Source organism: Scyliorhinus torazame, chromosome 7 (assembly GCF_047496885.1).
Source record: "Scyliorhinus torazame isolate Kashiwa2021f chromosome 7, sScyTor2.1, whole genome shotgun sequence".
Lineage (NCBI taxonomy): Eukaryota > Metazoa > Chordata > Chondrichthyes > Carcharhiniformes > Scyliorhinidae > Scyliorhinus > Scyliorhinus torazame.
In genome coordinates this window covers 124,223,118-124,247,220 of record NC_092713.1, presented here as the reverse complement: position 1 = coordinate 124,247,220, position 24,103 = coordinate 124,223,118, and the positions used below count along the sequence as shown (strand labels likewise).

General features: G+C 47.2%; 1 protein-coding gene across 12 annotated transcripts in view; it reads left to right on the top strand.

Annotated features, from left to right (window-relative positions):
- Window positions 1-24,103, top strand: part of ptprc (protein tyrosine phosphatase receptor type C) — a 521,790-nt gene that overhangs the window by 474,104 nt on the left and 23,583 nt on the right. For all 12 annotated transcript variants that reach the window (XM_072511439.1, XM_072511442.1, XM_072511435.1 and 9 more), the window contains 7 exons: window positions 2,870-2,946; window positions 5,613-5,649; window positions 15,049-15,146; window positions 17,169-17,294; window positions 17,401-17,555; window positions 19,159-19,294; window positions 22,979-23,128. In XM_072511439.1, the coding sequence (XP_072367540.1) occupies window positions 2,870-2,946; window positions 5,613-5,649; window positions 15,049-15,146; window positions 17,169-17,294; window positions 17,401-17,555; window positions 19,159-19,294; window positions 22,979-23,128 (779 nt within the window). The remainder of the gene's footprint in view (window positions 1-2,869; window positions 2,947-5,612; window positions 5,650-15,048; window positions 15,147-17,168; window positions 17,295-17,400; window positions 17,556-19,158; window positions 19,295-22,978; window positions 23,129-24,103) is intronic.

The following is a 24,103-nucleotide window of genomic DNA, read 5'->3' as shown; positions in this document are numbered from 1 at the left end:
CATTCTGGAAGAAAGGATAAAGAATACAACATATTACCAAGAATGGTAATATAACAACAAGTAGGCTTACATTAACACCGCAATGAAGTTACTGTGAAATTCCCCTAGTTGCCACGTTCCGGCACCTGTTCGGGTACACTGAGGGAGAATTCAGAATGTCCAATTCACCTAACAAGCACGTCTTTCGGGAATTGTGGGAGGAAACCGGAGCGCCCAGAGTAAACCCACCCAGACAAGGGGAGAACATGCAGACTCCACACAGACGGTGACCCAAGATGAAATCGAACCAGGGTCCCTGGCGCTGTGAGGCAACAGTGCTTACCACTGTGCTACCATGCAGCTGTGGATTCACACAGAACCTTCATCGCAGAAACGGGACATTCAGCCTTACCAGACCACGTTCATCCTCCACAAGAGTATGATTCTACCACCTTGTTTCCAGATCACTTTCTAACCTTTTCCTGGAACTATCTCTCTAACCTGTTCCAGAATGCTGTCATAATCTCTGCTTCAATCACCAGCTCCAGAAGAATATTCTGCAGCCTCAAAACCCTCTATGGGAAGAGACTTTCTCCGTTTTCTGTCATTAATCTTAGAACAATGTTCCTCATCAACCACTACTGCAGTAAAAGAGTGTTTTTATTCAACATTTAACATGATGTATAGATTATTCTTGGTCATGTCTATCACTGCAAACAATCTATTTCAGGTTTCTTTGTTTCATTACAACAAAACATGAAACACTTCCACCACTTTCTCCCTGAATCGCTTTTGTTCAAATGAAAATGCACCACAATATTTCAACTCCAATAGCACTGCTCGGGGATAGCACCGAAGCCTGGTTCAATGAAGAGTGCAGGAGGCCATGCCAGGAGCAGCACAAGCATACCTACAAAATGAGGACCATTTGTGTGCCATACAGCATAAACAGCAAGTAATAGACAGAGCTAAGCAATTCCACAGATCAGATCAGATCTAAGTCCTACAATCTTGCCACACCCAGTCATGAATGCTGGTGGATAATGAAATAACTCACTGGAGGAGGATGCTCCACAAATATCTCCACCCTTAAAGATAAAGCAGCTTAGTAAATCAGTGTAAATGGTGAGGCGGAAGCATTTACAACAATCTTCAGCCAGAAGTACCAAGTGGATGATCCATCTTGGCCTCCTGTGGAAGACCCCGACTTCACATCTTCAACCAAAGTGACACACTCCACGTGAAATCAAGAAATGACTGAAGGCACTGGATACTGCAGAGGCTATAGGCCCTGACAATATTCCAGAAATAGTACTGAAGACTTATGCTCCAGAACTTGCCGCTGTTCCAGTAAAACTGCAACACCGACATCTACCTGGCAAAATGGAAAAAGGCAGGATAAATCCAACCCAGCCAATTATTGCCCCATTCATCTATTCTCGATCATTAGCAAAGAGATGGAAGGGATCATCAACAGTACTATCAAGCAGCACTTAGCAATATGGGTTCAGCCACTTGGATTTCTGACCTCATTACTGCCTTGGTTCGAACATGGAAAACTCCAGAGGCGAGAGTGACTGCCCTTGACATCAAGGCACCATGTGACTTAGTGTGGCATCAAGGAGCCCTATCAAAACTGAGTCAATGGGAATGGGGGGGAAACTCTCTGCTGGTTGGAGTCATACCTAGCACAAAAGAAGATGGTTGCAGTTGTCGGAGGGCAATCATCTCAGTTCCAGGACATCACTGCAGGAGTTCCTCAGGGTAGTGTCCTAGGCCCAACTATCTTCAGCTGCTTCATCAATGATCTCCCTTCCATCATAAGGTCAGAAGTGGGGATGTTTGCAGATGACTGTACAATGTTCACCATTCATGACTCCTCAGATAATGAAGCAGTCCATGTCCAAATGCAGCAAGACCTGGACAATATCCAGCCTTGGGTTGACAAGTAGCAAGTTACATTCACGCCACACAATTGCCAGGCAATGGCCATCTCCATGGTCCTAACCATTGCATCTTGATATTCAATGGCATTACCATTGTTGAAACACCCACTATCAATATATTGGTGGTTACCATTGACCAGAAGCTGAACTGGGCTAGCCATATTAATACTGTGGCTACAAGAAAGGCCAGAGACTAGGAACCCTACAGCAAGTAACTCTCCTCCTGCACCCTAAAAGCCGGTCCACCGTCTACAAGGCACATGTCAGGAGTGTAATGGAATGCCCTCCACTTGTCTGGATGAGTGCAGCTCCAACAACACTCAAGAAGCTCAACACCATCCAGGACAAAGCAGCCTGTTTGATTGGCACTCCTTCCACAGACATTCACTCCTTCCACCACCGATGAACAGTGGCAGCTGTGTGTACCATCTGCAGGATGCACTGTGGAAATTCACCAAGGCTTCATATTCAGCACCTTCCAAACCCTCGACCACTACCATCTAGAAGGACAAGAACAGCAGATGCCTGGGAACTCCACCACCTGGAGTTTCATCTCCACATCACTCACCATCCTGCCTTGGAAAAATATTGCCGCTCCTTCACTATCACTGGGTCAAAATCCTAGAATTCCTTCCCTAACAGCACTCTAGGTGTACCTACACCACAAGGACTGCAGTGGTTCACAAGGTAACTTCCCACCACTTTCTCAAGGGTAATTAGGGATGCGCACGCAATAAATGCTGGCTTAGCAACATTCACATTACATGAATCAATAAAAGAAATACATATTGAAGGCTTGGTCAGTGTAAAACAAAATCTTTAATTGGACTCTGACTTTCGTTGGTGGTTTTAACTGGTTAATAGATTGACTTTGGGACACTTCTACCTTGTTCATTGAGTGAATTCTTCAGACAGACTTAACCACATTTGGATTTTCCCAACAGATGATCACAACCGTGTTCAGCTTTCTCCAGTGCCTGGAGAGCATGGCTCAGATTATGTCAACGCAAGCTTCATTGACGTAAGTATGAATATTTTGAAGTGACAGACAAATAATATTTAAGAATTTATAGTTATAAATATTACGACAATAAGACCGGCAATGTGTCTCTGAAATCATTTTGAAAACAAAATACCCCAGGAGAATGTGTTGCTTGGTTTCAAAGAAGACTACAACTTGTGAAAGGGTGAAAGCGCGAGTGCGGGATTCTCCGTTGGCTGACGCCGGAATCGGAAACTCGATTGGACGGAGAACCAGTTTTGACGGCGAAATCGTGGCGGGCGCCGGTTACGCGCCAAATCGCAATTCTCCAGGGCCTCAACAGCAACATCAATGCATTGCACTCCGCACGTATAGTGGCCACTGTTGACATATCATTAGTAGGCTATCATTGGTATTCTCTAGGGCCTCCGCCCCCCCCCCCCCCTCCCACGCGAATTCCCGAGGCGAGGTTCACTTCTGCTTTTAAAAATCGTGAAACTGGCGCCGTGGCTGATGAGGAAGAAAGAGGAGGCAGGGCACGGAGAAGCGCGACCATGGGTAGCTGGGCTGGGGTGGGGGGGGAAGTATTGCCAGGTCAGGGGGGGGCGGGGGAGGAGGACCGTGGGGCTGGGGTGACCCCCCTACGGGACTGGGGCGGTGCCCAGATACAGACCGCCAATTCCACGGCCTGCTGCGAACCCCACTAACCACTAACTTGGCCGCTGGTTCTGCAGAGTGACACCGGCCACATGGGTGCCCCCACGCCACAACCCCCGCACCCCAGCTCCCACCCACCTCCTTGCACCCCACCCTCTGCCATTCCACCCCAGCCCCCAAACTGGCAGGGGGAACTGGCACGCACCAGGGGCATCACGTGGCTCACCCAAAGGCAACACCCACAGTAGCTGCGATTCCCCCCCTTGTGACCTGGGTGCCCATTGGCGGCCGTCTTCTGGGGCAACTGGGCCTGGATGGGCCTGGCTGCGGCTCGGGTGTCCCAGGTGGCGTGGTGCTGCACAGTTCTGCCCGCTGCCCATCAGATGCGCCAGGGACAGGAGGGGTGGCAGAGTCCAAAGTGCTGGATGTTCCAGCAATTACCCTGTGGGAGCCACCTGCATGGGTCCCATCACCTCCACCTCCCTTGGGGTGTCCGGTGGCCCCTTGAGGCTCCCCTGCCACTTGGCATTGCCAGTTCTGGAGGCCCAATACATCAGGTGGAGGTGGGAACCTCTTCTCTGAAGTGCCCAACCCCGGTGAGTGTCTCTGGGATGGTGGAGTGAGTTGGAGACAGTTGTGACGGGAAAACAGTGTCAACATTGGACTTGAGCTCCGGGGTGTCCTGGGTTTCGGGCATATGACGACGGTATCGTCATCGCTGCTCGGCACCCGCGGTTCGGGCTGTGGCTGGGGGCCGGGGACACCAGAAGGACCCGGCCCATCACCAGCGGGCCCTGCACGACACAAGGCAAGACCCATGTTTAGACTGCGGGCTGGTGGGTAGTGTGGGGGTGAGGGTGGTGTGTGGGGGCAGACTGATACACGTGGTATGGGGAACTGCACTCAATGGGATCTCACTTCCTCGCCCAAGGCCGATCTCTACCCCAGCCACTGCCCTTTCCGCGGGCCCATCGAACACGTTCAGGGCCCGCTGCTCTGCCGCGGTGAGGGACCACAGGTCAGGCAGTCCCACTCCAGTTTTCTCCCGCTCCCTGCATTTATCAGCCTTCTCCTGGGTAGCGGGGGTAAAGAAAATGCAGTGTTAGATAGTCCCACACATGCAGCCCAGGGGGTGGGTAGCGGGTGGCTTCATTGGCCAGGACACCCGGCCATGGCGGCCTGCATGGGTGCCGGCATGTTGTGCAGGGTGGGGGTTCTACCGCCCCCCTGGTGAGGGAGATGCGGGTTACGGGTGTGTGGGACGAGGGTTGGTGCCAGGGCAACAGTGCTGCCTTCTCATCCTGGCAGCCCTGAGGAGGTTGTGCAGTTTTATCGGCACTGCTGGCCAGTCCGGATGGTGTTGTTGGTGGCGCTGACCACCTCTGCCACCTGCACCCGGGCACGACAAACATTCCCGGCCGGAGTACAGGGCAGCCCACCTCTCCTCTACAGCATCCAGGACGGTCTCAAGCTCGACATAAGTGAATTGTGGGGCCACGCGTCTTGCTGCCATCTTGTTGGCTGGGATGGTGTGTGTGGCGGGTGAAGTGTGTATATGTCTCCTGAGTGCCAATCGCGAATTGGGCAAATACGGCCTAATTTCTCATTGGAATCGATTTGTGTTCCACGTGGCGACGATGCTAGCCCCTTAATAGTAGCGGAATCGGTCCATGTGTGGCGGCAGATTTGCTGTCGTGGAAGTCCACGAATCTTGCCCCAGCGACGGAGAATCCTGCCACTGACCTCAGCACAACTTCCAATCCGACCCTTGGCCAGGATCCACTCCCAGGATCAAGATACCTGAGGACCACTGCGATGCTAGCTTTGACTTGTTCTTGCTCTTCCTTTTTGACAACGGGCTCCATTGCAATGATGCCGGATTCCGGGTCCTTGTGCTTCACTGTGCAATATATTTTACACCCATTATGAATGAAGTTAATACTGATGTTTGTAATGTTGGCACACTTTGATATTTTTAATTTTATCCTTTGCAGGAAGATTTAGTGTGTTGGTGTCACATTTATCATTAACGACTTCTTTCTCAATAGGGCTTCAACGAATCAAGGAAATACATTGCTGCCCAAGGTACATTTAATTCTTTGTTTTAGTTGGTGATGTAGATTAACCATATGTGTAAGTAAATCTCTGTTAAGAAATGCTTGAATGAAAAGTTTGTTCAATAAAATTCAGGGTGGACGTCAGAGGATTGTGGGTAGTCTGCTCACAAGGTTTGCACAGTTGTGAGGAAGGGGTGCCCAAGCTCAGCACAATGATTTCAGTGAGAAATGCCTGCCGGAAATATGCATGGTTTTGGGAATTTGGACAATGAATGGAATTTTGTGTCCCAATGAAAGTTGAATAAATGATAAGGGGGGTAAATGCCTTTGCAGCTCCAACTTCCTCCAATCATTAAAGCCCCAGACCTACTCTTTATACAGCCCACTCACTCCTCATTTAATCAATATCCTTGCTATAGCGTCAATGCCTTATTATACTCCCACCATGAGGCTTTCAGGAGCAGCCATGAGCTGACTGGTGGAACACAAGATGGTTGCTGCTTGTAAACTTCAGTTTTGGCCCTTTCTAGCTGGTTAGTGGCCATTTTGTTTATAAAAAGTGCAAAATAATTGCAAGGTGCTGGTTTCTCCTCCAAAGTGGAATGTTGTGGGTGGGTTACAATATCTGGCATATGTCAAGTAAAGCCTTGGCTCAAGAGGTGGAGGATCGGCATCGTGCAGTAACTGAGAGCATGGCGGAGTCAGGAGTGTCGCTATTGCCTGCCCCACTGCCTGGGGAGCAGTTGATGGAATTTATCAAGGGAGAGTTTAGGCACCATTGGCAATAGACGCAAGAGGACTGGTCCAAGACGATTGTGGGAGCAGTAGCCCCGTTCGCAGGACTTTGGAACAGGTGGAGAAGCATCTGGAGTCGCAAGGTGCAACAATCGGAGAGGTGGAAAGGGCGGTATCCTCCCCCAGAGACTGGATCGTGTCATTGGGGGCAGAGGTGGCAATGCTGGGAGAGACCTGCAAGGTGTCGAAGGTGAACAACCAGGAGAATCGGTCCAGGCAGCAGAACTTAAGATTCGTGGGACTGCAGGAAGGGGTGGAGGGAACGAGTACCAAGGACTACGCGTCGAGGATGTTCGCGAAGCTAGGCAAGGAGGGCGTCTTCGAGAAATCCCCAGAGGTGGATTGGGCCCATTGGTGGCTGTAACAGAGACCGAGAGCTGGGAGCAACCGCGGTGGTGATTGTCCAGATGCACAAGATTCAGGAAAAGGAGAGGAATCTGAGGTAGTTGAAGTTGACATGAGACTGTAGCTGGGAGAGGAATCGGATACGTATCTACCAGGACATTGAGGCCCACCTGGCCAAACAGTGGGTGGTTTTAACATGGCTAAGGCGCCGCTCTTTTGGAGCAAGGTCCGATTTAGGGTATTGTACCCAGCCAAACTCTGGGTGACTTTCAAGGGCGAAGAACATTATTTTACGATGCTGGAGGAAGGAAATTACTTTGTCAAGCAGCATGGGTTAGGGGAGGGCTAGTGGTGGGAATTCTTTGATTTTGATAAGTATGTACAAGTTTTGTAAGTGCCAGGTTGTTTTTTGCACATATTGGTCTTGCTTTTGCTTTGGTCAATGAGGGGATGGTTCTGGGTTATTGGGCTTCTTTCTCCTGCTGGAACGAGGACAGGAGGTTCGGGCGGGTGGGGAGAGGCGGCGTGCCTGGGTAGGGGCTTTCTGAAGGACAAAGGTGGGTGAAGCAGAGTGGGGGGAGCGGTGTTTTGGGTGAGGTTCTTTGTGGAGATATCCAGGTGTGAGTTGCCATGGTAGCAGAGATGCCAGTAAGCGGAAGCAGCGTGGAGAGGGTGCTGCGGCGGGTAACCAGAGAAGGGGGGGAGCAGGGGGAGTTTGGAGGTGGAGGGTTGGGGGGATGGTGGTAAGGGGTTTGGGGGGTTGGGAGGGGAGGGGAATGTGATGGTGATGCAGGTGACTTTGTGTCTGGGTGCAGAAGAGTATGAAGGGGGTGGCCATTTTGCGTGGGCCCGGACAAGAGGGAGGCTTAGAGGTAGAGAAAGTTTCAAGCCAGGCTGGGATGGTGGATCTTAATAAAGGGGGGCGTTCAGAAACCCCCAGTGAGGATAGTGATGTGGAACGTGCAGGTGTATTCTTTGAGGCCCACAGGGACAATGTCAAGAGGGCTGAGAGAGGTTGGTGGATGCCATTGGCGCAGTGGACTGACAGTACTCAGTGGCCCTGACTAGGGAATTGTTCGCAGAGCGGAAGAAACTACAGGGGGAGTTTGATCTAATGATGAAGGGAAGGCGGTGGGACGGCTTTGTCGCTCAAAGGGACTGTTTTATGAGTATGGGGAGAAGGCCAGTCGACTGCTAACACATCAGTTGAGGAAACAGGGTCGCACAAGCGCAACTGAGGGATGGGGAGGAGGGTTGGTGACGACACCGGCAAAAATTAACCAGGCATTCTACCGGGGTTTGTATAGGTCTGAGCCCTGAGGGGAGGACACGGAGATGGGGCATTTCTTAGACGGGAGTTGATATTCCTGGAGATGGAGACAGGGAAGGGACAGGGATTGGAGACATCGGGCAGGTTTCTCCATCCCGCCGCGCTAGATTTCTGGTTCAGCACGCCATCGGGATTCTCCGTTTTGCCACTGGTCAACGGGCTTTCCCATTGTGGGGCAGCCCCACACCATCGGGAAACCCCCGGGCTGCCGGCAAAATGGAGCATCCCGGCAGCGGAGAATTGACCCAGTCGGGATTGCAGGAGATAATGGAATGTGTTTTGTTGATGCATTTGGGGAAGGCGCAGGGGTTGGATGGCTTTCTGGTAGAATTTTATAAACAGTTTTCGGCAGAGTTGGTGCCCCATCCCCTGGGGATGTGTAATGATTCGTTGGCATGGGGAGGTGGGGGAGTTGACGGCTATGCTGCCGCAGGCATTGATCTATTTGATCCCGAAGAAGGAAAAGGACCCAGTGGAGTGTGCATCACATAGGCCCATCTTCCTGTTAAACACCGATGTGAAGCTGCTGCCTAAGGTGCTGGTGAGATGGAGGGGTTGTGTGCTGGAGGTTGTCTCTGGGGAACAGAGAGGTTTTGTTAAGGGATGGCTGCTGTTGAGCAATAGGAGATTGTTGAATGTGGTAATGACTCCATCAAGGGGGAAAGCACCAAAAGCTGTGAGATCTTGTTTGAAACTGGTTTGAAATCCTGGGCGGTTTGAGTTTGGGGCAAAGTTAATTTTGTGGCTGTGATTGCTGTATGCTGCCCCGATGGCAAACTGTACTGGTGAGGTTGGGAATGGCATTAAACAAGAAATTAGAGATGCATGTAATAAGGGAATATTAGTGATCATGGGTGATTTTAATCTTCACATAGATTGGGCAAATCAAATTAGCCACAATGCTATGGAGGAGGAATTCCTGGACTGTATATGAGATTGTTTTCTTGACCGATATGTGGAGGAACCAACTGGAGAGCAGGCCGTCTTAGACTGGGTACTGTATAATGGGAAGGGAATCACTGCCAATCTGGCTGTACGAGACCCCTTGGGGATGAGCGACCATAACTTGATAGAATTTTTTATCAAGATGGAGAGTGAAGTAGTTGATTCGGAGACTAGGGTGCTGAATCTTAATAGAGGGAACTATGAGGATATGAGGCGTGAGTTGGCCTTGATCGATTGGGGAGAGTTACTTAAAGAGATGACAGTGGATAGACAGTGGCGAACATTCAAGGAATGCATGGAGGAACTACAGCAACTGTTCATTCCCATTTGGCACAAAAGCAAAGGGGGGAAGAGGGCCAATACATGGCTTACAAAGGAAATTAGAAATAGTATCCGATACAAGGAAGAAGCTTACAGATTGGCGAAGAAAAATATTAGGTCTGAGGATTGGGAGCAGTTTAGAATTCAGCAAAGAAGAACGAAGGGATTGATTAAGAAGGGGGAAAGTACAGTACGAAAGAAAGCTTGCAGGGAACATAAAGACTGACACTAAGATTTTCTACAGATATGTGAAGAGAAAGAGATTGGTAAAGAAAAATGTAGGCCCACTGCCGGCAGAAACAGGGGAATGCATAATAAGGGGCAAAGAAATGGCTGAGCAATTAAATACATAATTTGGTTCTGTCTTCACAAATGAGGACACAAATCAGAAATGTTGGAGAATGAAAGATTTAGTGAGAGGGAAGAACTGAGGGCAGCACGGTAGCACAAGTGGATAGCACTGTGACTTCACAGCTCCAGGGTCCCAGGTTCGATTCCCCACTGGGTCACTGTCTGTGCGGAGTCTGCACGTTCTCCCAGTGTCTGCGTGGGTTTCCTCCGGGTGCTCCGGTTTCCTCCCACAGTCCAAAGACGTGCAGGTTAGGTGGATTGGCTGTGCTAAATTGCCCTTCGTGTCCAAAAAAAAAAGTTTAGATGGGGTTATTGGGTTACGGGGATATGGTGGAAGTGAGGGCTTCAGTGGGTCGGTGCAGACTCGATGGGTCGAATGGCCTCATTCTGCACTGTATGTTCTATGTTCTATATGAGGGAGATCAACATTAGTAGAGAAATGGTGCTGGAAAAACTGATGGGATTGAAGGAGGATAAATCCCCAGGGCCTGAGAATCTGTATCCCAGAGTGCTTAAGGAGGTGGCTCTGGAAATAGTGGGTGCATTGGTGGTCAACTTCAGGGATTCTATAGACTCTGGAACTGTCCCTGCAGATTGGAGAGTAGCTCATGTCACTCCAATATTCAAAAAGGGAGGTAGAGAGAAAGCAGAGAATTATAGACCAGTAAGCCTAACATCGGCAGTAGGGAAAATGCTTGAATCTATTATCAAGGACTTTATAGCGGAATATTTAGAAAGCAGTGGCAGGATCAGTAAGAGTCAGTATGGATTTATGAAGGGAAAATCATGCTTGACAAATCTGTTGGAATTCTTTGAAGAGGTAACCAGTACAGTCGACAAGGGGTAGCCAGCCAATGTGGTATATTTGGACTTTCAGAAGGCGTTTGACAAAGTCCCACATAAGAGATTATTGTGCAAAATTAAAGCACATGGGATTGGGGGAAATGTATTGAGGTGGATAGAAAACTGGTTGGCAAAGAGGAAACAAAGAGTAGGGATTAATGGGTCCTTTTCAAATTGGCAGGCAGTAACTAGTGGAGTGCCACAGGAATCGGTGCTGGGACCCCAGCTATTCACAATATATATTAATCATTTGGATGAGGGAACAAAATGTAACATCTCAAAGTTTGCAGTTGATACCAAATTAGGTGGGAGGGTGAATTGTGACAAGGATGCAGGGATCCTACAGCATGATCTGGACAGCTTGGGCGAGTGGACAAACCAATGGCAGGTGCAGTATAATTTGGATAAGTGTGAGTTTATTCATTTTGGAAGCAAAAACAGGAAGGCAGATTACTACCTGAATGATTGTAAATTGGGAGAGGGGAGTGTGCAGCGGGACCTGGGTGTCCTTGTGCACCATTTGCTGAAGGTAAGCATGCAAGTGCAGCAGGCAGTAAAGAAGGCTAATGGTTTGTTGGCCTTCATTGCAAGAGGTTTTGAGTATAGAAGCAGGGATGTGTTGCTGCAATTATACTGTGCCTGGGTGAGGCCACACTTGGAGTATTGTGTGCAGTTTTGGTCTCCTTCTCTGAAGAAGGATGTTCTTGCTCTCGAGGGAGTGCAGTGAAGGTTTACCAGACTGATTCCAGGGTGGCGGGACTGTCATATGAGGAGAGATTGACTAGATTGGGATTGTTCTCGCTGGAGTTCAGAAGAATGAGGGGGGGTTCTCATGGAGACTTATAAAATTCTAACAGGACTAGACAGGGTAGATGCAGGGAAGATGTTCCCAATGGTGGGTGTGTCCAAAACCAGGGGGCACAGCCTGAGGATTCAGGGTAAACCATTTCGGACAGAGATGAGCAGACATTTCTTCACCCAAAGAGTGGTGAGCCTGTGGAATTCATTACCACAGGAAGTGGTTGATGCAAAATCATTGAATATATTCAAGAGACGGCTAGATATAGCACTTGGGGAGAATGGGATCATAGGCTATGGGGAGAAAGCAGGATTAGGCTATTGAACATAGAACATAGAACATAGAAAATACAGCAAAGAGCAGGCCCTTCGGCCCACGATGTTGTGCCGAACCTTTGTCCTAGATTAATCATAGATTATCATTGAATCTACAGTGCAGAAGGAGGCCATTCGGCCCATTGAGTCTGCACCAGCTCTTGGAAAGAGCACCCTACCCAAACTCAACACCTCCACCCAACACCAAGGGCAATTTGGACACTAAGGGCAATTTATCATTGGCCAATTCACCTAACCCGCACATCTTTGGACTGTGGGAGGAAACCGGAGCACCCGGAGGAAACCCACGCAGACACGGGGAGGACGTGCAGACTCCGCACAGACAATGACCCAAGCCGGAATCGAACCTGGGACCCTGGAGCTGTGAAGCAATTGTGCTATCCACAATGCTACCGTGCTGCCCTTAAGAACAAATAAATCTACACTATATCATTTTCCCGTAATCCATGTACCTATCCAATAGAGTTGGATGATCAGCCATGATCGAGATGAATCGCGGAGCAGGCTCGTATCTATATGTATCTATATGTGAGAATGAAAAGGGTGAGTTTAGGATATTTTAGGTTCCATAGGGGCACAATTTAGGAATGCCTGTGGCATTGCTGCATGTTTATGTTGGCTTTTGAGCCCTTGGCACTTGCGCTCCTGGAATCAATAGAGTGGAAGGGCATTGAAAGGGGAGGTAAAGAGCACAGGGTATCATTGTACGCAGATGATCTATTGGATGTTTTGCACAGGCTGGCACGAGCTGGAGTGTATGAGGAAAATAATGGACCTATTAAAGAAGTTTAGTGCCTTTTCTGGGTATAAACTGAATGTGGCAAAGAGTGAGGTATTCCCGGTGAATGTCCAGGGGAGGAATGCTAATTTGGGAGCCTTGCCATTTAAGCTGGCCAAAACAAGATTTCAGTATCTGGGTGTACAGGCGGCCCATGATGGGGCCATGACTCATAAGTAGGGCTTTGCCAGTTTGGCAGAGGGGATAAAAAGGGATTTGAAGAGGTGGGATGTCCTACCACCGTCCTTGACATGAAGAGTGCAGCCAATAAAGATGAACATTCTCCCACAGTTTTTATTTATTCCTTCTGATATTCCTTCCAAAGGCTTTCTTTCACAGGGTAAATAAGCTAATCTTAAATTTGGGTGGGCAGGTAAGATGCCTTGGATTTGGAGGGCTTTTGTGCAGAAAAGATGGCGGGTTGGAGAAGGTTTGGTGCCCCCAAGCCTGCCAATTACTATTGGGCGGCAAATGTGGAGAAGGTGTAACGATGGTGGGGGGAGGGGGGTCAGAATGGGTACAGGTGGAGGAGGCCTGCTTGTGGGAGTGTGCTTAAGGGCCCTGGCGACGGCCACGCTTCCGTTCTTCCCGGGTAGGTATACCAATAGCCTGGTCGTGGTTCTCAAGGTATGGAACCAACTGAGGCGGCACTTTGGAATAGGGCATATGCCGGTATTGGCCCAATTTGTGGGAACCATAGATTCATACTAGCAGGGATAGACGCGACATACTGCAGTTGGCACAGTGAAGGGGTAGATCGGGTAAGGGATCGGTTCATAGAAGGGATGTCCGCGAGGCTGAAAGAGCTGCTCGCAGAAAAATACTTTTCACTGTACCTCGGTCCACGTGACAATAAACAAATCCAATCCAATCCAATCCAAGAGTTGGAGATAGAAGTTCCAGTTGCTGAGGGGGAGTGACTTTAGGTACCTACAGGTGAGGGATTTCATATGTAGTTCCCCTCAGCTGCCAAAGTGTATTCTACTGGATACAGGATGAGCTGGGGGAATAGAAGATTGTGGATATTGGATAAGAGCATGGTTGTTGGAAACAGCAAAGGTGCCAGTGGAGGAGATACGACAGAAATGGGAGGAGGGGCTGGGGATAGAGCTATGTTTTGGTCTTGCACAAAATTAGGGGGATTCTGGACATCGATTCTCAAGACACTGTTGGAGATTGTGGGGGCGCCGTGTCCATTGGTGGTGATTTTGCCTCCACCATATACCCCATTGCCTTGTTACAGAGCCAGTCCTATTGTTCTAGAGCCTTTATCACTATTATATCTTCACCCACTTGTTTTGGAGCATACCATATCATTTGTACCCCTCCCAATCATTGTGGAGCTTGCCCCATTATTTTCTACCTGCGTCTCTTCTGATTTTCCAATCCATTGAATTCCATGCATAACGGGTGTCTGATCTATTACACCCCATGACTTTTACTCTGAAGTAGCAAAATGTGGAGAGCAAAATAGTTGGATTGAACTATGTTTGGATTGCAAACATGGTTTTTGCATCACAAAGTGTCTGAATGGGGCAAGTTATCTAAATAGGGCAGAGTATCTGGCTGAGTAAAAATGGAGTGGAGGCAAAAAAAGTGCAGAGGATTTCTGACAAGGTCCCATGCTGCATGGAGTCAGCAGTCAACCAACCAACATCAAATATGGTGGAATCAATGGCTTGGCCATGCAGGGCAGAGCCACCTAACTCCAAAGAATTGCCACTGACAGATAGGGGAAGTGAAAATGAGATGTAGTAGAATAGGTTTGAAAGACTACATGTTAGACACTGAGACTGAGGGGAAATAAATTGTTTGCATTTTAACCGAATGGTCATTTTGGACGATGTGAAATGAAGTAACAATCAAATGATGGGCATCCACGGTCATTGTGATGGTTCAAAGAGTAAAAAAGCACATATGTGGAGAAGAAATCTTGCCAAATGCTAGGTTCAAAAATTTAAGTGAGTGGCTTCTCCAAGGAAGACAAGCTGATGGCACCTTCTGCACCACCAATGTACTTGGATAGAGTTTGCCAGGAGTTTGAACTGGCATCAGCTTTCTAGTCCTTTGTAATATGCAAATATTTTAGGCTATCAAGACCTCCAGTCTGTTGTCTCTCAAATCAATCCTGTCTCTCCATCTTACAGTGGTAAAATGATGATTGATTAATTGCACCACTTCCTCGGACACAATCTTCCAACTCAGTCTCTTTCTTTTGATATAAGAATGCTTTCTTCGCTTCATTTATATTTTCTCAAGTGTTTCACTCCTGTTTCTTCCTCATGCCTCCAAATCAGTATCTTGGTGTCCTGCTGCCTGGTTTTGTAGATTTTCCTAACCTTAGGTGGGATTCTCCAGCTGTGTCCGCCCAGCGACGGGAGAATCCCACCTGAGGTCAATGGACTTCTCCATTGGCTGTAGCTCGCCCTTGGCGTTCATGCGAGGGGCGAGGTGGAAGAATCCAGCCCCTAATCTTTCCCTGTACATGACAGAAATCAGGCACCTTTACGTGCACAAATACACAAAAGCATGTCTGCTATTAATTTGTGAAATATTTACTCAGTGATGACTTCTGCTTTCTTTAGGCCCAAAGGAAGAAACATCTAATGATTTCTGGAAAATGGTATGGGAACAGAAAGCAACGATCATTGTCATGGTAACTCGCTGTGAGGAAGGGAAGCGGGTAAGTCACATTCTCTCCAATTGATCATTGCTTGTTTTAACGTTGTGTCTGTAATAGTGACCCACCTTGGGGCAGATCCTCTGTTCATTTCCCCATGCCTCATGGACTTGTACTTTCCCCTTCAATTGCTCACAGGGATCTCCCATTTTCAATTACAAGTTGTCTACCTCCATCATTGTCTTTCTTCTTCTTGCTCTACCTCTCTAATGTTTCTTCAATTATCTCCTTCTAAAGTCCTTATACCTTAGAACATGACCAATCAGCTTTGTTCCTTTAATTGACCACTGATAAGTGGCAAGTAACATTTTTGATTCACAAGTACCGGGCAATGACCATCTTCAAAAATAGAGAATCTAACCATCTCCCCTTGATATTCAATGTCATTACCATTGCTGAAACCCCACTATCAACATCCTGGGGTTGCTATTGATCAGACATCTAAACTGGACTAGCCATATAAATCCTGTGGCTAAATGAGCAGGTCAGAGGCTGGCAATTCTGAGGCGAGAACTCACTTCCGGACTCTCAAAAGGCTGTCGATCATTTACAAGACACAAGTCAGAGTGTATTGGAATACTCTCCATTTGCCTGTATGAGTGCACCTTCACTAGCACTCAAGAAGGTTGCCACCATCCAGGACAAAACAGCCCATTTGATTGGCACCCCATCCACCATCTTAAAGATTCACTCCCTCCATGCAGTCTGTACCAGCTACAAGATGCACTGCAGTCAATTCACCAATGCAAGCGATTCACGAAGGTAGCTTACCACCATCTTCTTAAAGGCAGATGGGGATAGACAACAAATGCTGCCTTTGGCATCGATGCCCGCATCCCATGAAAGAATTAAAAAAGTCACTAGTATTCTTTTCTCCTCCCATTATCCAGAAAATCTCTTCAGTGCTGTTGTGATCATTCCAACTGACTCCATCCTTTTCCAGAATCACATTTCATAGGGTCCTTCTATTTGAATGTCTGGTTTTCTTAAGATTCATGTTTCAGCCCTGTATAACAAGTCATTCCAAATCCTAATGTCCTTTACGGAAGGAAATCTGCCATCCTTACCTGATCTTCGGGGCTGGATTAGCACAGTGGGCTAAAACAGCTGGCTTGTAATGCAGAACAAGACCAACAGCGCGGGTTCAATTCCCGTTCCAGCCTCCCCGAACAGGCGCCGGAATGTGGTGACTCGGGGCTTTTCACAGTAACTTCATTGAAGCCTACTTGTGACAATATGCGATTATTATCATTATCTGGCCTACATGTGACTCACGATCCACAGCAATGAGGTTGGCATTTTACTGTCCTCTGAAATGGCCGACCAAGCCACTCAGTTCAAGGTGAAGTCGGGATGGGCAACAAATGCTGGCCTTGGCTGCGAAGGGCACATCACATTGAAAAAAATTATGACAAGAAAGTAGTGGACTACTTACACTAAGGATATGTAAAGAACAATTTTGTTATTTGTGCAAAGTACAACTTTATATCCAAAATCTGATTTCTTCCATTATACCAGTTAGTTCTGTGGAACAGGACATGTGACACAATGTTACCTCCCTGTCACAGGGGAGGGTTTGTAAAATGCTTCAGCAGGAATGGAAAATCCCTTGGCAGGCGGGCACGTAAAATTCCGCCCATGGTGCTGGGTCTTCCTGTGCTTCATTTTCAATGTATCTTCCACTATAGTCTGAGGCCTCTGGGTTTTCCATGTTTCACAGTCAAGCAAGTACCAATGCCAATAATGATGATCTTAATATGCTCACTTAACGTGGAGCAGAGCTGCATGCCCAGGTGGACAATGCATGCTCTCCAATCTGTGTTACTCCATGACAGTAAGCCAGAGGTTAGTCAGTCACTGTGCCAACATGTGCCTTATATTGTAGCACACTTTATTTGGCATCATTTGGCTTTCTCAGCTGTCAATTTCAAAAGTCTTGTGCGATTGGGCTTTTGGGGTGGGGGGGGGGGGGGGAGAAAAATACTTTAGAACACTGTTGTCATTAAAAAAAAAATTTTTTTTCAGCCTAAATGTGCTCAATATTGGCCTAATTTGGATGAAACGTCCAAGGCCTTTGGTGAAATTACTGTAAGAATTAGGACGGAGAAGTGGTGCCCAGACTATGTCATTCGGAAACTCTACATTTCACACGTGAGTTGGAATGAGTTCTTTATTGGTCTCTACTCTCGTCACAATTGCTTTTCATTTGCGACTGACCGAAGATAACACTGATTGATATTTTGCTGTTTTCGTTTAGCAAGAGAAAGGTCCTGAGCGTGAAATAACACACATCCAGTTCATTAGATGGCCAGACCATGGTGTTCCCGAAGATCCACACCTCCTTCTCAAACTGCGGCAGAGAGTTAATGCGTTCAGAAACCTATTCAGCGGCCCAATAGTTGTTCACTGCAGGTAATGAGGATTTCTAAAAGGTAGCATTCTGCCACGACTATAGGTAATGTTTTACTTGCTAATACCTGTATTTATTTGCATGTCACAGAAATGAAGTTAGCACTGCAGTGGCATTTCCAATCTGAACAAACATGCCCTTCCAGTAAACAAACTGATGAAAATTATCTTGCACTTTGACCTACTTATAACAAAATACAAATTAATGTTCTTGATATGTTGTATATACAGGGTAGTACTTCCTATTTTAAATGTAACCATCTGTGAATAACAATGGCACAAGTATCGTAACTTTTTAAATAGATTTTAGTCAGCGTCGTGTAACTTTTTCAATTAAAATACAATATACCTGTGTAGGCTTGTTGCCCAGGAACTACACTGTCAGCCAATGCTGGCACTGGATTGCCTTTTTAAAAATAAATTTAGAGTACCCAATTCATTTTTTTCAATTAAGGGACAATTTAGCATGGCCAATTCACCTACCCTGCACATCTTTGGCTTGTGGGGTGAAACCCACGCAAACACGGGGGGGGGAATGGGCAAACTCCACACAGATAGTGACCCACAGCCGGGATCGAACCTGGGACTGCGGCGCCGTGAGGCAGCAGTGCTGACCACTGCGCAACCATGCTGCCCACCTGTATTGCCTTTAACATAGATCCATGGATGAGCTGCCAATGAGTGCTGATTCAGTGCTGATAGCATGCAAACATTACCCAAACGATGCCCAGCATCACCTAACCGATACCCTTTTAAGGTGAAAATCCATCTCCTATTCAATGCCACGGAAGATGCACTTCCATATCACAGTATTCTTCATTAATTTCCTATTGCAAGCCACTTATAAATAAATATGATTACATACAAGAATAAATATATTTGATCATGTCACTTTTAATAGAATATAGATGGTATACATCTGGGGCGGGATTCTCCAACCCCCAGCCGGCCGGAGAATCGCCGGGGGGGGGCGACGTGAATCCCGCCCCGCCGCTCCAACGCCGGCTGCCGAATTCTTCGGTGCTGGTTTTTTGGAGGGGGTGGGGATCACATCGCGCCGGTCGGGGGCCGTTGGCAGCGGGGGCCCCGGCGATTCTCCGGGCCCCGATGGGCCAAGCAGCCGCCCGTTTTCGGCCAGTCCCGCCAGCGTGAAATACACAAGGTCCATACCGGCGGGACCTGACTCTGAGGGCAGCCTGTGGAGTCCTGGGGTGGGGGGGGGGAGGGTGCAGGGGAATCTGGCCCTGGGGTGGGGGGCATGGTAGCCTGGCCTGCAATAGGGGCCCACCGATCTGTATTTTGCCAAATAACCCAGGAGTTGGGTCTTCAGTTAACGGGTGCATGTGTCACTCTTGAACTTTCAGACCAAGGGTCATTTGGCTTATTTTTTCGTGTCTCCTTGCTTCCACTGTGGGTCAGTTAAAAACATTAATTTAGGACAAAAACGGCAGATGCTGGAAATTCTGAAATAAAATCAGAAAATGTGAGGCACTCCACAGATGCCTCCTGAGCTCTGAGTCGTTCTGGTGCTTTCCGCTATCATTTTGTTTCTTTGGAAAATCATGGTTAATCTGCCTGGTAAACTGATTGTTGTATGATTTCACAGTGCCGGAGTGGGTCGCACAGGTAGCTACATCGGAATTGATGCCATGATGCAGGGCCTTGAGACTGAAGGGCGAGTGGATATCTACGGTTACATAGTCCAACTTCGTCGGCAACGTTGCCTCATGGTGCAGGTTGAGGTAGGCTTACTTTTCTCACAAACCCTTCCTTCACACAAGTGGGCAGTGGTGCCAGTTACTTTACGGTCTAAATGCCGATGGAGAGAGAGAAGTTGAGTGGTGAATCATCACAGTTACCTGTCTTTTGTCTCCCCTTTTGAATAAGGTTGTTACATTGGCAGTTTTCTCATCCTCTGGGACTTATACAGAATTTATAGATTCTTGGAAGATTACTACCAGTGTATCCAGTATCTCTGTAGCTACTTACTTTAATACCCTGGGATGCAACCCACCAGGTCCAGGGGATGTGATGTATCGGCCATTATTCCCATAAGTTTCCCGAGTACTTTTTCTCGAATGATAGTTATTTGTATTTATTTTCTCCCTTCACCGCCTGCCCTTGATTATTTAGTATTGTAATTTGTGTCTTCCACCATGAAGACTGACACACAGAATTGTATAACTCCTCTGCTATTTCCTGGTTTCCCATTATTATTCGCCATGTCTCATTCTCTAAGGGCCCAATGTTCACTTTCGACCCCCTCTTCCCTTTTCATAGAACATAGAACATAGAACAATACAGCGCAGTACAGGCCCTTCGGCCCACGATGTTGCACCGAAACAAAAGCCATCCAACCTACACTATGCCATTATCATCCATATGTTTATCCAATAAACTTTTAAATGCCCTCAATGTTGGCGAGTTCACCACTGTAGCAGGTAGGGCATTCCACGGCCTCACTACTCTTTGCGTAAAGAACCTACCTCTGACCTCTGTCCTATATCTATTACCCCTCAGTTTAAAGTTATGTCCCCTCGTGCCAGCCATATCCATCCGTGGGAGAAGGCTCTCACTGTCCACCCTATCCAACCCCCTGATCATTTTGTATGCCTCTATTAAGTCTCCTCTTAACCTTCTTCTCTCCAACGAAAACAACCTCAAGTCCATCAGCCTTTCCTCATAAGATTTTCCCTCCATACCAGGCAACATCCTGGTAAATCTCCTCTGCACCCGCTCCAAAGCCTCCACGTCCTTCCTATAATGCGGTGACCAGAACTGTACGCAATACTCCAAATGCGGCCGTACCAGAGTTCTGTACAGCTGCAACATGACCTCCCGACTCCGGAACTCAATCCCTCTACCAATAAAGGCCAACACTCCATAGGCCTTCTTCACAACCCTATCAACCTGGGTGGCAACTTTCAGGGATCTATGTGCATGTACACCTAGATCCCTCTGCTCATCCACACTTTCAAGAACTTTACCATTAGCCAAATATTCCGCATTCCTGTTATTCCTTCCAAAGTGAATCACCTCACACTTCTCTACATTAAACTCCATTTGCCACCTCTCGGCCCAGCTCTGCAGCTTATCTGTATCCCTCTGTAATCTGCTACATCCTTCCACACTATCGACAACACCACCGACTTTAGTATCGTCTGCAAATTTACTCACCCACCCTTCTGCGCCTTCCTCTAGGTCATTGATAAAAATGACAAACAGCAACGGCCCCAGAACAGATCCTTGTGGTACTCCACTTGTGACTGTACTCCATTCTGAACATTTCCCATCAACCACCACCCTCTGTCTTCTTTCAGCTAGCCAATTTCTGATCCACATCTCTAAATCACCCTCAATCCCCAGCCTCCGTATTTTTTGCAATAGCCTACCGTGGGGAACCTTATCAAACGCTTTGCTGAAATCCATATACACCACATCAACTGCTCTACCCTCGTCTACCTGTTCAGTCACCTTATCAAAGAACTCGATAAGGTTTGTGAGGCATGACCTACCCTTCACAAAGCCATGCTGACTATCCCTGATCATATTATTCCTATCTAGATGATTATAAATCTTGTCTCTTATAATCCCCTCCAAGACTTTACCCACTACAGACGTGAGGCTCACCGGCCTATAGTTGCCGGGGTTGTCTCTGCTCCCCTTTTTGAACAAAGGGACCACATTTGCTGTCCTCCAGTCCTCTGGCACTATTCCTGTAGCCAATGATGACATAAAAATCAAAGCCAAAGGTCCAGCAATCTCTTCCCTGGCCTCCCATAGAATCCTAGGATAAATCCCATCAGGTCCCGGGGACTTATCTATTTTCAGCCTGTCCAGAATTGCCAACACCTCTTCCCTACGTACCTCAATGCCATCTATTCTATTAGCCTGGGGCTCAGCATTCTCCTCCACAACATTATCTTTTTCCTGAGTGAATACTGACGAAAAATATTCATTTAGTATCTCGCCTATCTCATCAGACTCCACACACAATTTCCCATCCCTGTCCTTGACTGGTCCTACTCTTTCCCTAGTCATTCGCTTATTTCTGACATACCTATAGAAAGCTTTTGGGTTTTCCTTGATCCTTCCTGCCAAATACTTCTCATGTCCCCTCCTTGCTCGTCTTAGCTCTCTCTTTAGATCCTTCCTCGCTACCTTGTAACTATCCATCGCCCCAACCGAAACTTCACACTTCATCTTCACATAGGCCTCCTTCTTCCTCTTAACAAGAGATTCCACTTCCTTGGTAAACCACGGTTCCCTCGCTCGACGCCTTCCTCCCTGTCTGACCGGTACATACTTATCAAGAACACGCAGTAGCTGATCCTTGAACAAGCCCCACTTATCCAGTGTGCCCAACACTTGCAGCCTACTTCTCCACCTTATCCCCCCCAAGTCACGTCTAATGGCATCATAATTGCCCTTCCCCCAGCTATAACTCTTGCCCTGCGGTGTATACTTATCCCTTTCCATCATTAACGTAAACGTCACCGAATTGTGGTCACTGTCCCCAAAGTGCTCTCCTACCTCCAAATCCAACACCTGGCCCGGTTCATTACCCAAAACCAAATCCAACGTGGCCTCGCCTCTTGTTGGCCTGTCAACATATTGTTTCAGGAAACCCTCCTGCACACACTGTACAAAAAACACACATGTATTTAAAGAAGCTCTTGCTGTCTGTTTTTATGTTACTTGCTTAGTATAGTTAGGGTTCATGTGTATGTACATATGTACATACATACATGGTGTAACCATATGACCAATCAGAGTCCACTTGCTTACCAATTAGCTCCCTATGCTCATGCAGTATAAATTGTTGTTCTTTTAGAAATGTGATATTCTCGAGATTCTGTCCTGATGAGTTCAGGATGAAAAGCTTTGACAGCAGCATGTCTCTTTTTGCAGAAATACTCAAAGTTCTGTGCTACCAAGGAATTACTTCCTTCCATCTTTGTCTTTTTGTCACCATGTGCCACAACAAAAATGGGTGATAAATCAGCAATATATGCAATATATGCTTCCATCATTTCTGTTCAAATGCAAACGTGTTGAACTGTTGGGTGCTGAAATGAAAGTGAAGCTAGAACGCCAGGTGACTTCCCTTACATGCCCTCTGTCATTTGGAAAGCCAGCTTCCACCACATCCTCTGACCAGTGACACAACACAGCTTGACAAATCACCATATGAGGAAAGATGGATGCTGCCAACTGCAGGTGGGGCTTGGCTTTTCAATATCTGACTCTGCCTGTGGAACTTCTGATGGGTTCATCAAACCACCCTGTCCTCTGAAATGTCACAACCTCAAAGAGCTGCTGATTTAAAATGTGGATTTTACTATGTCAGCCAATTACTTTATCACTCGGCTTTGGTGAGCTTCACTGACGTATTATTGTCATAACGAATGTATGTTTTATTGTAGACGCAGTACATTCTGATCCACCAGGCTTTGCTGGAGTACTACCTCTATGGTGAAACTGAGGTCAATCTGTCTGAACTGCCCAAGCATCTCACTAACTTTAAGAAGAATGACCCACCAACTGAGCCATCGCTGCTGGAAGTGGAGTTCCAGGTCAGTTCATTTCTCTAGAAAAGCTAACCTTGATTTGGATTTGGATTTGTTTATTGTCACGTGTATCGAGGTACAGTGAAAAGTATTTTTCTGCGAGCAGCTCAACAGATCATTAAGTACATGGGAAGAAAAGGGAATAAAAGAAAATACATAATAGGGCAACACAAGATATACAATGTAACTACATAAGCACTGGCATCGGATGAAGCATACAGGGTGCAGTGTTAATGAGGTCAGTCCATAAGATTGTCATTTAGGAGTCTGGTGACAGTGGGGAAGAAGCTGTTTTTGAGTCTGTTCGTGCGTGTTCTCAGACTTCTGTATCTCCTGCCCGATGGAAGAAGTTGGAAGAGTGAGTGAGCCGGGTGGGAGGGATCTTTGATTATGCTGCCCGCGTTCCCCAGGCAGCGGGAGGTATAGATGGAGTCAATGGATGGGAGGCAGGTTCGTGTGATGGACTGGGCGGTGTTCACGACTCTCGGAATTTTCTTGCGGTCCTGGGCCTAGCAGTTGCCTTACCAGGCTGTGATGCAGCCCGATAGGATGCTTTCTATGGTGCATCTGTAAAAGTTACTAAGGGTTAATGTGGACATGCCGAATTTCCTTAGTTACCTGAGGAAGTATAGGCGCTGTTGGTGCTTTCTTGGTGGTAGTGTCGTATGAGTCATTGTAAATGAGACAAATCAAAGAATATCAAAAGTAGGCCAAAAAGTCACTGATTTATTGCATAATTAGCTGCACATCAGGTCAACTCCATCAAATATTAGAAGACCCAAAGAGATAAATTCTTGATAAACAAAGGTGTGAAAAGTTAGCGGGGATCGGCAGGAGGTTACAGATCTTCCTGAATTGCAGAGCAGGCTCAAAGGGCTGAGTTGCCTACTCCTGCTCCAAGTTGATATGTTTGTATTGCCACTGATAACAAAAATGGAACGCTTTGTGGCTTAAGAGATTACAAATAACTTCTAGAAAAGC